A 13,217-nucleotide genomic window follows, 5' to 3' on the forward strand; every position below is an offset into this window, starting at 1 on the left:
TGTGTGGGCGGGAGGGAGGCCAGCAGGGGCTCTGCGTGGCCCGAGGCCTCCTGGATGTCCCTGGGAGGGGCAACTGAGCCCAGGCATTGAGAGAGGCCGTGGGCCCCAGAGGACCATAGTGAGGGCCAAGGGGAGAAGGCTGGGTGCCAGACCTCATGCAGAGACACAGAGATGGAGGGCAGCTGGCAAGGGGAGCCAGCCCCCAACCCCTGTGCCAGCATGTGGCCCCCACTTCAGGGCCCGGACTCCCCCAATGCTTGGTGCCAGGCTCTGGCCCCTGTCAGCACGGTTGCAGCTGGCTCAGGCTTCCCGGAGACTTGGCCTGGCCCGGCCCCGGGAGGATTGGAGCCAATGAGGGAGGAGGCCTGCAGGCAGCAGGAACTAGGGCAGCATCAGGGGCCGCGGCCTGGGGGAAGGTGCTGCACCACACCCTGAGTGCCATCGGCCTAGCCTGCCAGGAGAGGAGAGCAGCTCCTGGGGGTCCATGCCCCAGTCCCCGTACTGCTGGGCCTCTCGGGAGCTGTGTGTCTCCCAGCTGGTGGCTGAACCTCTCTGTGCAGCACCCCTTGGGCAGCTGGTGCATTACGGAGAGCAGTATCTGCACTAGGCAGGCTCCCAAGGCGCAGAGGGCGGGAGCTGGCACGTGAGGGGCAGTGTCCACAATGAGCCGTTCCTAGAAATGTGTGCTGTTGAGTGCGGGTGTGTCTCCAGCTGGACAGAGAGGAGGCTGTGCGGGTGGCACGTATGCTGAGAAGCACTTGCTTGCCGTCCACTCGCTCGCTCATCAGACACTAGTGGGCCCTCTGACCTGCATGCCCTGGACTCAGGGGCACACAGAGCAGACCAGGCAGGAGAGGAAGCCTGAACCCAGGGCCTGAGCTTTTGCCAGTGATGCCTCCCTGGGCTCCCCAGCTTGTCCCAAGAGGTGGACCATGAGGCTCCGCTGTGTGCCTTCCCTGTGAATGGCTCCTTTCCAGGGCCCGGTCCGAGGAGCCTCCAACCCATGGCCCCACCCTTCCTGCTACTGTATGCACCCCAAGAGGGGCAGGTGCTGAGAGGGGCCTGGGTCTCCCTCTGGCAGAGGAAAGGGGGCAGAAGACACCTGGAGGCCCCACGGAGCCCCTCAGGCTCTGCCCTGCAGTCACTCACCCCCAACAGGGGCCCCAGCCCCAGGCCATGGGGAGCCCAGACCCTTGTCCGATGGATGGGCTCCCTCTATGCGGGAGGGGGGCTTAGTGGCAAGGGCGGGTCCCAGGCTGGACCGGACCCTCACGGCCTCTTCTGTCCACAGTGCGTCTCCACGACAGCATCTCTGAAGAGGGGTTCCACTACCTGGTCTTTGATCTGTAAGTGCTGGAGCTGGGTGTGTGGGGGTGGGTGCCCCACGGCTGCTCCTGGGGTGGGATCCAAGGCCTCCTTGGCCGGCCGCCAGAGGACAGGCCCTGACCCCAGGCCCCTCCTTTCCCACCAGCCTCCCCGCCTCCTGTTTGCTCTGCATCATTGGGGTCCAGGTCCCTCAAGGCAGCGTCTGCCTGCTGGGTCCTCCTGTCCTCGGGGCCTGCAGCCCCTGTGAGCCTGTGTGTGCACATGTGTGTGTGTGTGTGTGAGCAGTGCCAAGAGAGGAGGCTTCTGGGGCCCCAGCGGCCTCTGGCTTCCTGCTGGATTTAGGAGCAGTGAGCTCATCCCCATCCCTGACAGTTCCCACCGCAGGGCTATATTTAGCATCTGTGAGTCATTGTGTCTGGGGACCAGGGCCCTGGGTGGGCAGGGGCTATAGGCTTTGGGCGGCCCCTAGTGGCCTCTGGACAGCCACATGGATAGGGTGCCACTGCGCGGACAGCTGCTCCTCCCTCAAAGGACAGATGGGCCTGAGAGCCCTGGGCCTTCTCTGGGTCCTCCTGTCCCTGCAGGGGCTTGGTCACCTCTCATACCCTGGGAGGCTAGGGCTGGCTGGAGACACAGCTGCCACTGCCAGGCTGAAGCTGTGCCCCAAAAGTCTGTCCGGTGACCCCTGCAGAGGGGGCAGACTTGCTGTCACCCCCGCGTGCCCCCAGACCCTCCCAGCCTCACCTGCCTCTTTTGCTGTGAATGTAGAGGCCATGAGGCTGGAGGGGTGGCCTTGCCCAGACCCTGGTGGCAGACGGGTGCATGGGTGTGATTCAGGAGCAGACAGGGAGGGAGAGAATGGGGTATGGTGTCCATATGTATGTGTGTGCATGTGCGTGTGTGTGTGTGTGTGTGTGTGTGTGTGTGTGTGTAACTGCATGCGTGTGTGTGCACATCCACATGTTACAGGTTCTTATCTCTCGGCCCTTATGATGGGCAGGGAGCACGTGGCTGGTGTTTGTAGGGGAGTGGGGGAGAGGAAGGGCTTGGGCCCTTCATGCCCTCCCCGCAGACTTCCAGCCTGGCCCTGCTGAGACCCCGGCTCCGGCAGGGAAGGACAGAGGCAGGCCCGCCAGCACCCACCCCTTGCCCAGCCCCAGCCTTCCCCTGTCACACCACAGACCCTCAACAGGGTTGTGGGTGCCAGAATTGGGGAAGCACTTGGAGTCTGGGAGACCCCAAGTTTGGAGGCCGTATGGATTCAGGAGTTGACAAGTCTCCCCACTCCCTCCCTGGGAATGTCACCAAGCCGTGGGGATAGCACAGAATCAGCCATGTTGTCCAGCTGTGCAGAGGGAGGACAGGAGGGAGATGCCGGCCTCTGGATCAGGTCCTTCCCGGCCAGTGAGAGACACTGCCCCCTGCAGCACCCAGCTCCCTGGCCTAGAGCCGTGGACCACATGGCCCCAGGTGCCCATCAGCACAGCAGCCTCCTGTGGACACAGGGACCCAGAGGGCTTGTCCCCAGCCCTGGGCAAGGCTTCCTGAGGTGGCTCCCTGTGTTCCTACTGGGTCCTGGCCAGGACCTGGTGGCTTTCTTGCCTTCGCTCTGTGTTTGGACACCAGGTGCGCAGAGCCTGACCTGTGAGCGGTGTGTGCGGAGAGATCGCGGGTCCCTTCTCTGGGTTCTCCAGCCTCTGCCTCTCTCAGGCGGTCGCCTGCCCTGAGCCTCAGGCTCTCCTGGTGGCAGAGTCGTCCCAGAGTTGTTGGCGTGTGGGATCGTGAGGCTGGCGTCTAGCTGGAGTGGCGAGTGTGCTAACACCCACCAAATCCCGCTTTCATTTTTGTCCATTGCTAAAGGAGAGCCCACCCATGACAGGGCCACCTGTCCAGCAGTGCCTCTGCCACAGGCCACAGCCCTGAGCACTGGGCACAAAGATGAGGCTGATGAGAGCAGAAGTGCAGCTGGAGGGGGTGGGAAGCCTGGGCGAGTCCTCTGGGGGGCCCACAGCCTGCTGAGCAGGTGCAGGGCTCGGGCAAGACTGGGACGGCTCCTCTGGGCCCCCTGCGTGTGTGTCCCTCACCCCGTTGTCTTCACCTCTCTGTCCACACCATGTTTTCCAGCCCAAGGGACCCCAGGGAGTCTGGTGTCTTTCTGGGTTTTCAGACGCCCTCCAGGCAGGGGCTGCTGTCTGTGTGTTCATCCCTAGGGTAGGGCCTGAGGGACAGTCTCGGAGCAGGGACACATGGAGAGCAGAAATCCCACTCTCTTCCTAGACAGACTTTGAACACCTCGTGGCCTTGCCCACTAGGGAGACCAGATCCAGCCACAGTCTCTTCTGGCTCCTTGCTCTGTGCAGGGACACGTCTCTGTCCTGAGGGACTTGAGGAGGGAGCCAGATCTTGTCAGGCCTGGAATTAGAGTCACAAAGCCCAGGGAGCACTGCAAAGGCCTGGGTCAGACTCCTGTGCTGCCCACTATGGGAGCTCCGCCACTTAGATACTTGAGACTTGGTTTTCTAAGCATGAATGTGCTCTGTCCCGGAGTGGGGGTAGGAACCAAAATGTCAAATGCTGTCATGTGTAAGGGCTTGGTAAGCTGTCAGTCCTACGTGACAATTGACAGTAGGGTTAAGGTGGAAGTGATGATAGTGGAGTCCTAGGAGGGAGGAGGAGGGATGAGGAGGTGAGGAGAGGGAGGGAGAAGAGGGGGAGGAGGGGGAGGGAGAAGTGGGGGAGGAGGGGAGGATGAGCAGGGGGAGGAGGGGAAGGAGACGGAGGAAGAGGGGGAGGGGGAGGAGTTGATGTCAGTGGCTGTGAGAGTGATAGAAGTGATGTCTCCGGACTCTGACTCTGTGTGTGCTCTGCCTGCAGGGTGACGGGTGGGGAGCTCTTTGAAGACATCGTGGCCAGAGAGTACTACAGCGAGGCAGATGCCAGGTGGGTGTGCAGGCCTCACTCCCCTTGCCCTCTTCTCTCCCCACCCCTGCCTTACCAGGCAGTTTGGGCAGGTTCCAAGAGCAGGGGGCAGAGTGGAGGCGTGGCCGGAGTCCGGATCCCCTGGGTGGGAACGTGCCCACAGAGTGGGGTGCTTTCCTGGGGGCAACTGGAAGGGTGAGAGCAGATGGCGAGCAGTGGTGGCCTCCCTGGGATGAATCTCTGTGGCCCACGGGTGGCACCCAGGGGGCCTTCCTCCAGGAGCCGGGCAGTTTCCAGATGCTTCTTCAAAGACAAGGCAGAAATCCCTTTCTTTCTTTTTTTTTTTTTAATATTTTAAATTTATTTTTGAGAGAGAATGAGAGTTAGAGCAGGGGACGGGCAGAGAGGGAGACAGAGTCTGAAGCAGGCTCCAGGCTCCAAGCTGTCAGCACAGAGCCGGAGGCGGGACTTGAACCCACAAACCTCGAGATCATGACCTGAGCCAAAGTCGGAAGCTTAACTGACTGAGCCACCCACGCGTCCCAGCAGGAATCCCTTTATCTGCATCCTCCCTGGGGAGGGGGGCAGAGGCAGGAAGGGAAGGAGGGGAGGACTGTGCCTCTGGAAAGAATCTGTAGGCTCTCCTTCGAGGGGCAGTGGGCAGGAAGCCGGGGCCATGTGGAGAGGTGGAAGGACTTTGACTCCCTCCCTGAGAGGCCTCCGTGTGGCCCCTGGGCAGCCCTTCCTACTGGGGGCAGCCCGCACAGGGGATGAGGGGCCCAGTGATCTGGCGACAGTGAGCCTTCTCACTGGAGGGCAGGCCACCAGTGACCTGCTGTGGCCAATGCTGGTGGCCACAGGCCCCCTGAACCCTGACCATGCATCTCAGCTTAAAGACTGCTGAGGCCGCTCCCTGGCCACCGGCCCACCCTGCTCACTGAGGCCAGGAGACACTCTCGTGACAGAGATAAAGGGGGACAGTGGCCATCTCCTGGTCTTGGACGTAACTATGGATGATTTTTATTTTTAATTTTTTTTGTTGTCTATTTCTAAAAATTTTCTTAATGAACATGTATTACTTTTCTATTCAAGAAAATGAATATTATTTTTAAAAGTAGCTTTTTGTGACTCGCTTGTGTACCCATGAGTGACCTTGCACGTTGGTGACAGCCTGGGCTCTGCGAGAAGGCACGAGTAGGTCCCCATGGAGCCCAGGGGCTGAAAGCGGGTGGGTCTGGCAGGGTCAAGGCCAGGGTCAGGCTGGGGTGTCAGGGACAGGCGGGGCTGGGCTTCTCCTCCACCAGACTGCCCAAGGTCGGGAGAGGGGGGGCAGCATTCTGGAGGAGCCTGGGGGCCTGGGAGTGGCCTGTCCCCTTCAGCAGCAGGAAGATGCAGCCCTTATTTCCCTCTTTGAGCAAAGAAGGCCATGGAGCAACACTGCCCCGTCTTGCTCAGAGGTACCCAGCGAGAATGCCCCAAGCGTGGGTGCCTGCCTGCCAGCCGGCTGTCCTGGCATCTGCCAGGGTGGGAGGGGCTCTGGGGCCAGGATGGAAGGGTCCTGGCGGGCTGTTCCCCAGACCAGGGCCCCGGGCCACCACTGGGGCAGCGTGAGGTCTAGGAGAGCTCCTTCCATTTCTGCCTTCGGTGCCGCCTGTTGCCCCAGGAAGGTTGTGTGCCTTCACTGGCCTCTTTCCCTTCCTGGAACCCTCTGCCTGGTCCTCCTTCCTCAGCACCCACCACTGCCCGTGGCCCGTCCCCATCCCTGCATTCATGGCTGAGGGGTGATCTGGCCTGCAGCCGCAGCCCCCTCTTGGCTGGGGGCACCTGGATCCCTCTAGCCTGCCCACAGTGCCCTCTTCCCGTGCCCTGTCCCTACCCATGTCTCCACCCCATGCACACACCCCATGCCCCACAATCCATGCATACACCCCATACCCCTACCACAGGCCCCCCACCCCATACCCCCCACCCCACCCCCCACACCCCAGACCTGTATCCCAGGCCCCCGCCCCATGCACACACCCCACACACATCCCATCCCCTACAACCTATGCTCTATACCCCAGGCTCCATACCCCATATCCCCCACCCCAGGCCCCACACCCCATGCATGCATCCCAGGCCCCCATGCCAGTCCCCCCAACACCTGTGGCCTCAGAGCTCCTCCCTTACCCACCTGCCCCTGCTGCCTGCCTCTTGGCTTCATTTCCAACACCTTCTCCAGCCCCCAACCCGCCCCCGCCCGGCACTCCTGTGGATTCTTCCTGCGCATTGAAGGGCAGGCATCCTGACCCCCTTCTTGGGGATACTGTTGTGGGGGAGCTCCCCTGTGTCAGGGGTCCCTGGGAACTGCCCCGGAAGAGACCCCCACACACAGGTGCCCAATTCTCTCTCATGTAGCTGAGCTATGAGAAGGGGATGCGGGGGGCAGGGGATACTCTTGGGGAGTGCCTCCAGCTGGCCCACTGATAAACTCTTCTCCCAGGAGCACCGGCCCTGCACTGACCTGGGGGTGCCCCGCATCTGACCTTTGTCAGGGCAGGAGGGCCTAGATGCAATGGCCGCCCATGGGCATCATCCGGAACTGTGGCAGATGTGACTGAGGCAAGCTCCCATCCTGGGAGGGCACCGCGTTAACTCTTTCTCTGGGGACCTGCCACCAAAAAGGGCCAGGGACGCAAGACGCCAGGTGGCGTGGTGGGCATGGAGCTCCCTTCCAGGGTCCTCCAGGGCCGTACTGGTCACAGCCCAGTGTCTGGTGGCTTCTGTCCAGCCTCTGGAGGAGGCAGGAGCCCAGGAGGAGTGGCTAATCTAGAAGGCCAGAGACTGGTCTCAGGAGAAGTCAGATCTTGACTTGGCTGTTTGCAGGGGACCGAAAGGTCTCCCTTCAGAGCAGGGAGAGCAAATTTCAGAACGTTTAGAATGTGGCTTTTAAAAGCTTAAAAAGCCATGTGTCTCCTGAGAGATGTATGAGGGCCCCTGAGAATCTGGCTGCTGAGGGGGAGGGGCCCAGCAGGGGTGACCTCAGAACCTGGGACTCTGAGAATATAGCGGCCAGGACTCCGCCAGCATCTGGAATGCCCTTGGGAACAGCTCTGACCACAGAAGGGCCCCCTGAGGGAGACGGTACCACATGAGCAGGAGGCAGAAGGCAGGCAGGACCTTGTGACCAGCCAAGTAGCCTCATGTCCACCCAGGCTGTCGTCTCGGATGGGAGTTCCTGGGCCCGGCAAGTCCCCAGGAGGAGGGCTGACTGGAACCGGCCCCTCGGGTCGAGGCAGCTCCCATGTTGGTCCTGGACACCCACCCACAAAGCTGAGTGGGTGAGGAGGCCCCGCACAGCTTTTTCTTGGGGAGCTTGGTTTGCTCAGCCAGCTGGTTCCTGAGCACTGGGGGGAGCCCCTGCTGGCCCATTTCTCCATCAGGGTGGTTGAGGAGCCCTGAGCTGTAGGCCTTGATCTCAGCCACATGGCCAAGTCCCGTGACGCTCCTGGAGAGACACAGACCCTCTCTGCTAGCTCAGGGGCTGTGGTCTCACATGCCTAGCAACAGTTTGGGCCCTGCATCCCCAGGAGGGGCTGAGGAAGAGGGCAGGGGTGAGCCCACACCCTCTGAGCTCACATCATCAATCTGTCCTGTGGCAGATGGACCCGTGGGTCCAACAGATGTTTTCAGAACATCTGCTGGGGGGCCAAGGGACACGGAGAGGAAAGAGCGATGCCTCTGCTGTCACAGAGGCCATAGTTCAGTGCAGAGACACCAACACAGGATGCAGCAGCCGTGTGACTCCAGTGGGGTGACCAGTATTGGTCCAGAGGGTGTTGCCAGGGGTCGGAGCCAGGAAGAGTCTTGAGGGTGAAGGTGGAAGATAGGCTGAACCCAAAGCAGGACGTACAGTGATCTCAGCAGGTCTGAGCTTGAAGCCAGGTCACCCTGGGGCTTGCAGGAGCGGCCAGAGGCCCAGGACACGTCTGCTGTGGGCTGCGAAGGTGGTCAGGGCACTGGGGGACGGAAAGGCGCACAGCTGGGTGCACAGATGCACAGCCAGGGCTGAGCTGCTGCAGCACAGGAAAGCACTGCTCTGCAGGGGTCTCCCTTGGCTCACGTGGGTGCTGCAGCGTGCAGGTGGTTGGGGCCCTGCGGCCGAGCACTGTGCACGCATGCTCTAGGTGGCAGCTCTCAGGGGCTGGCAGTCATCCCCTGCCTGGACCCTGGCTTGGCCACCTCAGGGGCAAGTGCTGGGGGCTCCACCTGGCCCAGGAGAACATCCCAGACCTCATGGCCAAGATCTGGACAGCAGATTAGGTCCCCTGGATGAGCCTGTGGGCAGGGAGGGGGGTGGTGTCAGCCCACAGGGGCTGAGCCCATGGCTGCAGGAACAGGGTCTGTTGGTGGCAGGATGTGGACCTGGTGCCACCAGGACAGGGACGAGGGTCACAGGGAACTGCTCCAGGCAGATGAGGGCTTTGTGAATCACAAGAGCAAGGAAGCAGTTTCTGGGGGTGTCAGGCCAGGACACGGGGACAGGAAAGCCCAGGACAAGGGGGCAGGAGCTTCAGGACACAGGGCAGGAGAGTCAGGATATGGGAGGGGGCTGTGGCCCCAGCTTTGGCCCTGGCTCCTCTGACCCCCAGGAAGCTCAGGAATCTGTCACCATTGGAGCTCCAAGGGCCTGGCTTCTGCAGGGAGGACACTGAGGTTTACTTCTTCACGCAGCAGCGGTTGGTCTCCAGATGTGGCCAGAGCTGTTTGAGGAGTAGAGCTGGTCTCTCCCGCTCTCTGAGTTCGCTGTCAGGAAAACAGAGCCAACTCTCCAGCTGACCCTCAATCACCTTACAGTGTCCGGCTGTGGCAGGAGGGGCTCTGACGCAATCTGCCCCCTCCCTCTCCCCAACCCAGAGGGGCTGAGACTGAGACCCTGAGCGGTGGGCTCCCCGTGGCCTGTGCCTGGCTCCACGGGCCGCTGGAAACTGTCTGGACAGCTTGGGCCATCTGGGGGCACAGGCAGGCTCAGGTCTCAGGGTGCTGTGCATGGAGAGGTGGGGGTCCTTGGGGCTGGTGTGTAGTGGTGTTGCCTATGCACAGGTGTCCAGGGAGCCTGAGAGCAGCCCACCTTCCCCTCCAGCCAGTCCTCCCAGACTTCTCCCTGGCTCGGGGCTCTGGGCAGAGCTGGGCTGCAGAGCTTTCCGGGCCCCAGGCCATGGAGCTGAGCGGCCAACAGCCAGGGTTGTTGAAATGAAACAGCACCTGCTCCAGCACTTGAGCAACTGGCCGCAGCGTTAGCACCACCCAGGACACAGTGGGGCCCTGGTGCCGGTGCACCACCCTGCTCTGCAGTGCCCTCTTCCCCCCTCCTCCTGCAAGCTCACCTGGCAAGGTGTGGGCTCGGCCCTGGCCTCCCTCAAAGAGGCCACTGGCTCAGGGTCACACTCGGTCGGTATGTGCCTGAGGAGGTGCCCCCTGAACAGGGATGTTTCCATTGAGGGTCCCTTCATGAGCCTGGTCAGAGGAGAAGGCAGGGTGAGGGGTGCGAGGGGGCCTGACCATGCCTTGTGCTCCCCTGCGGGGGTGAGGAAGGAGCCCCAGAGGCCCCCTTCTGGCTCATATGGCAGGCAGCATCTTGATTCCCTGCTTCTCTGTCACCCCGCCAGGTGGGGGACCCCACCCCAGTACCACAAGGCACCCCACTCCTGCACCCTGCCCACCCCTCAGGCTACCCTCACTAATATGCCTGCTGTTTGCTACAGTCACTGCATCCAGCAGATCCTGGAGGCGGTTCTCCATTGCCACCAAATGGGGGTCGTCCATAGGGATCTCAAGGTGAGTCCCCCACCCTGCTCCGTCCCAGGGCTGTTGTCTAAGCCTGCATGTCTTGTCAAAGGAGGCTCCGGAGGAGCAGTAGGTGTGCCAGGAGAGGCTGTGTGTGTGGGGACATGGGCACATGTGTGTGTGCACAAGCATGTGTGCAGATGTGCAGCTGTGTACTTGTGTGGGCATGTGTGTATGTGTGCACAAAGGCAGGAGAACAAGTGTGCTCACATGCATGTGTGTGTGCACGAAGACGTGTGTGTACATGCATGTGTGTGCTTGTAGGTGTGTGTGTGAAGGTGTGTGCATGCATGCGTGTGTGAAGGTGTATGTATGCACGTGTGCACGAAGGCGTGTGTGCATGCATGTGTTTGTATGGAGGTGTGTGTGTGCATGTGTGTGTATGCGAGAAAGTGCATGCATGTGTGAAGGCATGTGTGTGCATGTGTATGTGTGCATGCATCCATGTGTGCAGAAAGGAGTGTGTGCCTGCATGCGTGTGTCTGCACGTCCCTCCAGACCCCTCCAGACTCCAGGACTGAGAGAGGGCAGTTGTCAAAAATCTGCCTCATCACATGTTCACTTGGGGTGTCTCTTTCTGGGCTCCAGGTGAGACTCAGACCTGGCAGGGGGCATGCAGGTGATGTGCGTGCAGGTAGGGCTGATGCCAAGGGAGCAGGAGGTGAGGGGCCGGCCTCCCTGCTCTCTGCCAATGTCCAGCCCAGTCTGCAAATCTCTGCTGCCCCAGGGTCAGCGTAGGCAAACTGGTTCTTCACCCCACAGGGCACAGCATGGCCTCAGGAGGAACAGCAGTCCTGCCCCTCCCCCTCCCCCGCCTCCTAGTCTCTTCAAATCTGTGTTCCTGTCAGCTTTTTCTCTGGGGTGGGGCGTGGGTGTAGGCCTGTCATTCCTGCAGAGAGTCCCCAGGTGGCTTTTGAGACCAGCCTTCCGACTGGATGCACGGGTGTTCACACTGAATGGAGTCACCTTGGGACCACCAAGGGTGTGTGTGTGTGTGTGTGTGTGTGTGTGTGTGTGTGTGTGTGTGTGTGTAAGCTGATCTTTGCGGCGTTGCTCTGGGGACCGGGTCACACCAGGAGCAGGCCAGGACCCCTCTCTGCATGTCGCACATGGTCCTATGGCCCTCGGCACCTGTGCCACAGGCCTGCTTTTTCACGGGTCTCCCCCTCTGTCACCATATTTGGTCTGAAGCAGCGTCACTTGGAGGCATGCATCCCCACCTTGTTCTTGACCCTCATGATTCATACCTAACTCTTCAGGCCAAGGCAGTGCTCCTCACAGCCCAGCTGTAACCCCGGGGCAAACAGCACCCTTCTGCCTCCTGCCAGGTGTAAAGGGCAGAGTGCCCTCTTCTGGAGGAGCCCCCCGGCTCCTGGTCTCCTGACTGGGACTGTGCCCCAGAGGAGGCAGCATGGTGGGTTTACTCTCAGCCAAGGTGAGGGGGGAGGAGAGCGCGGGGTGGGAGGTGGGGTGGCGCTGGGAGTGGGGCTCTGCTGCATCCCCTCCTCTCCAGGGATCCCCAGCCCTTCCCTGAGACGAAGCTCACTTATCTCTTCCTTCTCAGGAGTGTGGGTTTGTTTCCTCTGATCCATAGAATTCAGGTCAAGCCCCCTGGCTGGCCGCAGCCCTGCACCTGCTCTTTCAGACTCCTTTATGTGGGAGCAGAACGTGGGGGGCCCCCTGCCCCATTCGTGGGCAAAACAAAGGTGTTCAGGGGCCTCCGGGCTGTGCTGGGCAGGCAGGCATGTGTCATCTGTGGGGATGGAGCCCCGAGGGCTCTGGTTCCTGCCACGGGGTTGGCATCCTTCACAGGTTCTGAGGGCCTCTTGTCACGATCTGACACATCAGGGTTACAATCAGCGTTTACACAGCTGTGTGGGCAGTGTTTACCCTGAAATGGCAGTGTGGTCTCAGTGGGCCTGCCTGTCCGGAGGGTGGCCTGTGAGGGGCTGAGGGACCCGTCAGGGATGGGGAAGTCTGGAGGCTGCCGCCGCTGCTGGAGGTGCCTGGGCCAGGACGGGAGGGGCCCTGTGTACAGGACAGAGTGTACACGGACCCCATTGGGCCCTCGGGACCAAGAGTCCCCATTGAGGGACAGCAGCCCCCTTGGTGCTCTTGTGGGACAGGGCATGAATGTCATTTCAGCTTCAGCACCGCTGCTGCTCCCTGAGGCCGGGTACGTAGGACAGGCCTTTCCCACCTGGGGAGGGACAGCCACGCCAGAGGAACCTGGTGGGCAGATGCTCCGTGATGCCCGGGCTGTGGGGCCCGTATCCCTCCTCCGTGCTCTCTGGGGTCGCTATCCTCAGTCAGCCCCCCACCCTCTCTCTGAGCGCCCAGATGTGGGGTGAGGACACGAACTGCCAGGGCCCATAGAATGCCCCTAGTTGGGTCACCGCCCTGGGTGTGAGCCCGCTCCCCTCTGTCCCCGGGAAGGGCACAGGGTGTCAGCCACGCCCAGAGTGGCACCTACAGGGCAGCCTCCAAGCTGCTGTCCCGTCTGTCGTGTCACCACATACCCACTGGCTGGTCACCTTCCCTGCAGCCCGAGAACCTGCTCCTGGCCAGCAAGTGCAAAGGAGCTGCTGTGAAGCTGGCAGACTTTGGCCTGGCCATCGAGGTGCAGGGGGACCAGCAGGCATGGTTTGGTGAGTGCCCAGCTGGGCAGGGGTGGGGGTCAGCTGGCGCCTGGGCCCTCATGGTGCCCCTTGTGGTCTTCAGGGTTCGCTGGCACGCCGGGCTACCTGTCTCCAGAGGTCCTGCGCAAGGAGGCATATGGCAAGCCAGTGGACATCTGGGCATGCGGTGAGGCCTCCTTGCAGCGGGGGGTATTGGGGGCTCAGGGAGGGAGGCGTGCACCTGTGCCACTTGGGCTGTGCCAGACCCGCCCCTGGGCTGCCCCCAGCCAGGAGCCCCTTCCCTAGTCACAGAAGCCCACCTACCCAGTGAGAGGTCTGGGCAAAAGCCACGCAGGGCTGCCAGAGGGTCCCCTGCAGAGCTGAGCACTGGAGATGACCTTTCAGGGGTGGGGGGACATGAGGACTCCAGTGCCCTCATGGGGCTCACTGGCTCTGGGCAGGGTCCCCATCACAGCCAAGGCCAAGGACACCATAGCTGTTAAGTGCCAGAGCTGGGTCTCTAAC

At 61.6% G+C, this 13,217-nt stretch overlaps 1 protein-coding gene across 1 annotated transcript in view; it reads left to right on the forward strand.

Moving 5' to 3' along the window:
* Window positions 1-4,206: 4,206 nt before the first annotated feature.
* The window catches only part of CAMK2B (calcium/calmodulin dependent protein kinase II beta), a 28,053-nt gene continuing 19,042 nt past the window's right edge, over window positions 4,207-13,217 (forward strand). Inside the window, exons 1-4 of the mRNA XM_029931080.1 lie at window positions 4,207-4,266; window positions 9,993-10,065; window positions 12,620-12,722; window positions 12,796-12,879. Coding sequence (XP_029786940.1) covers window positions 10,039-10,065; window positions 12,620-12,722; window positions 12,796-12,879 — 214 coding nt within the window. The 5' untranslated portion in view covers window positions 4,207-4,266; window positions 9,993-10,038. The remainder of the gene's footprint in view (window positions 4,267-9,992; window positions 10,066-12,619; window positions 12,723-12,795; window positions 12,880-13,217) is intronic.

This window comes from Suricata suricatta, chromosome 2 (assembly GCF_006229205.1).
Source record: "Suricata suricatta isolate VVHF042 chromosome 2, meerkat_22Aug2017_6uvM2_HiC, whole genome shotgun sequence".
NCBI classification, from domain to species: domain Eukaryota; kingdom Metazoa; phylum Chordata; class Mammalia; order Carnivora; family Herpestidae; genus Suricata; species Suricata suricatta.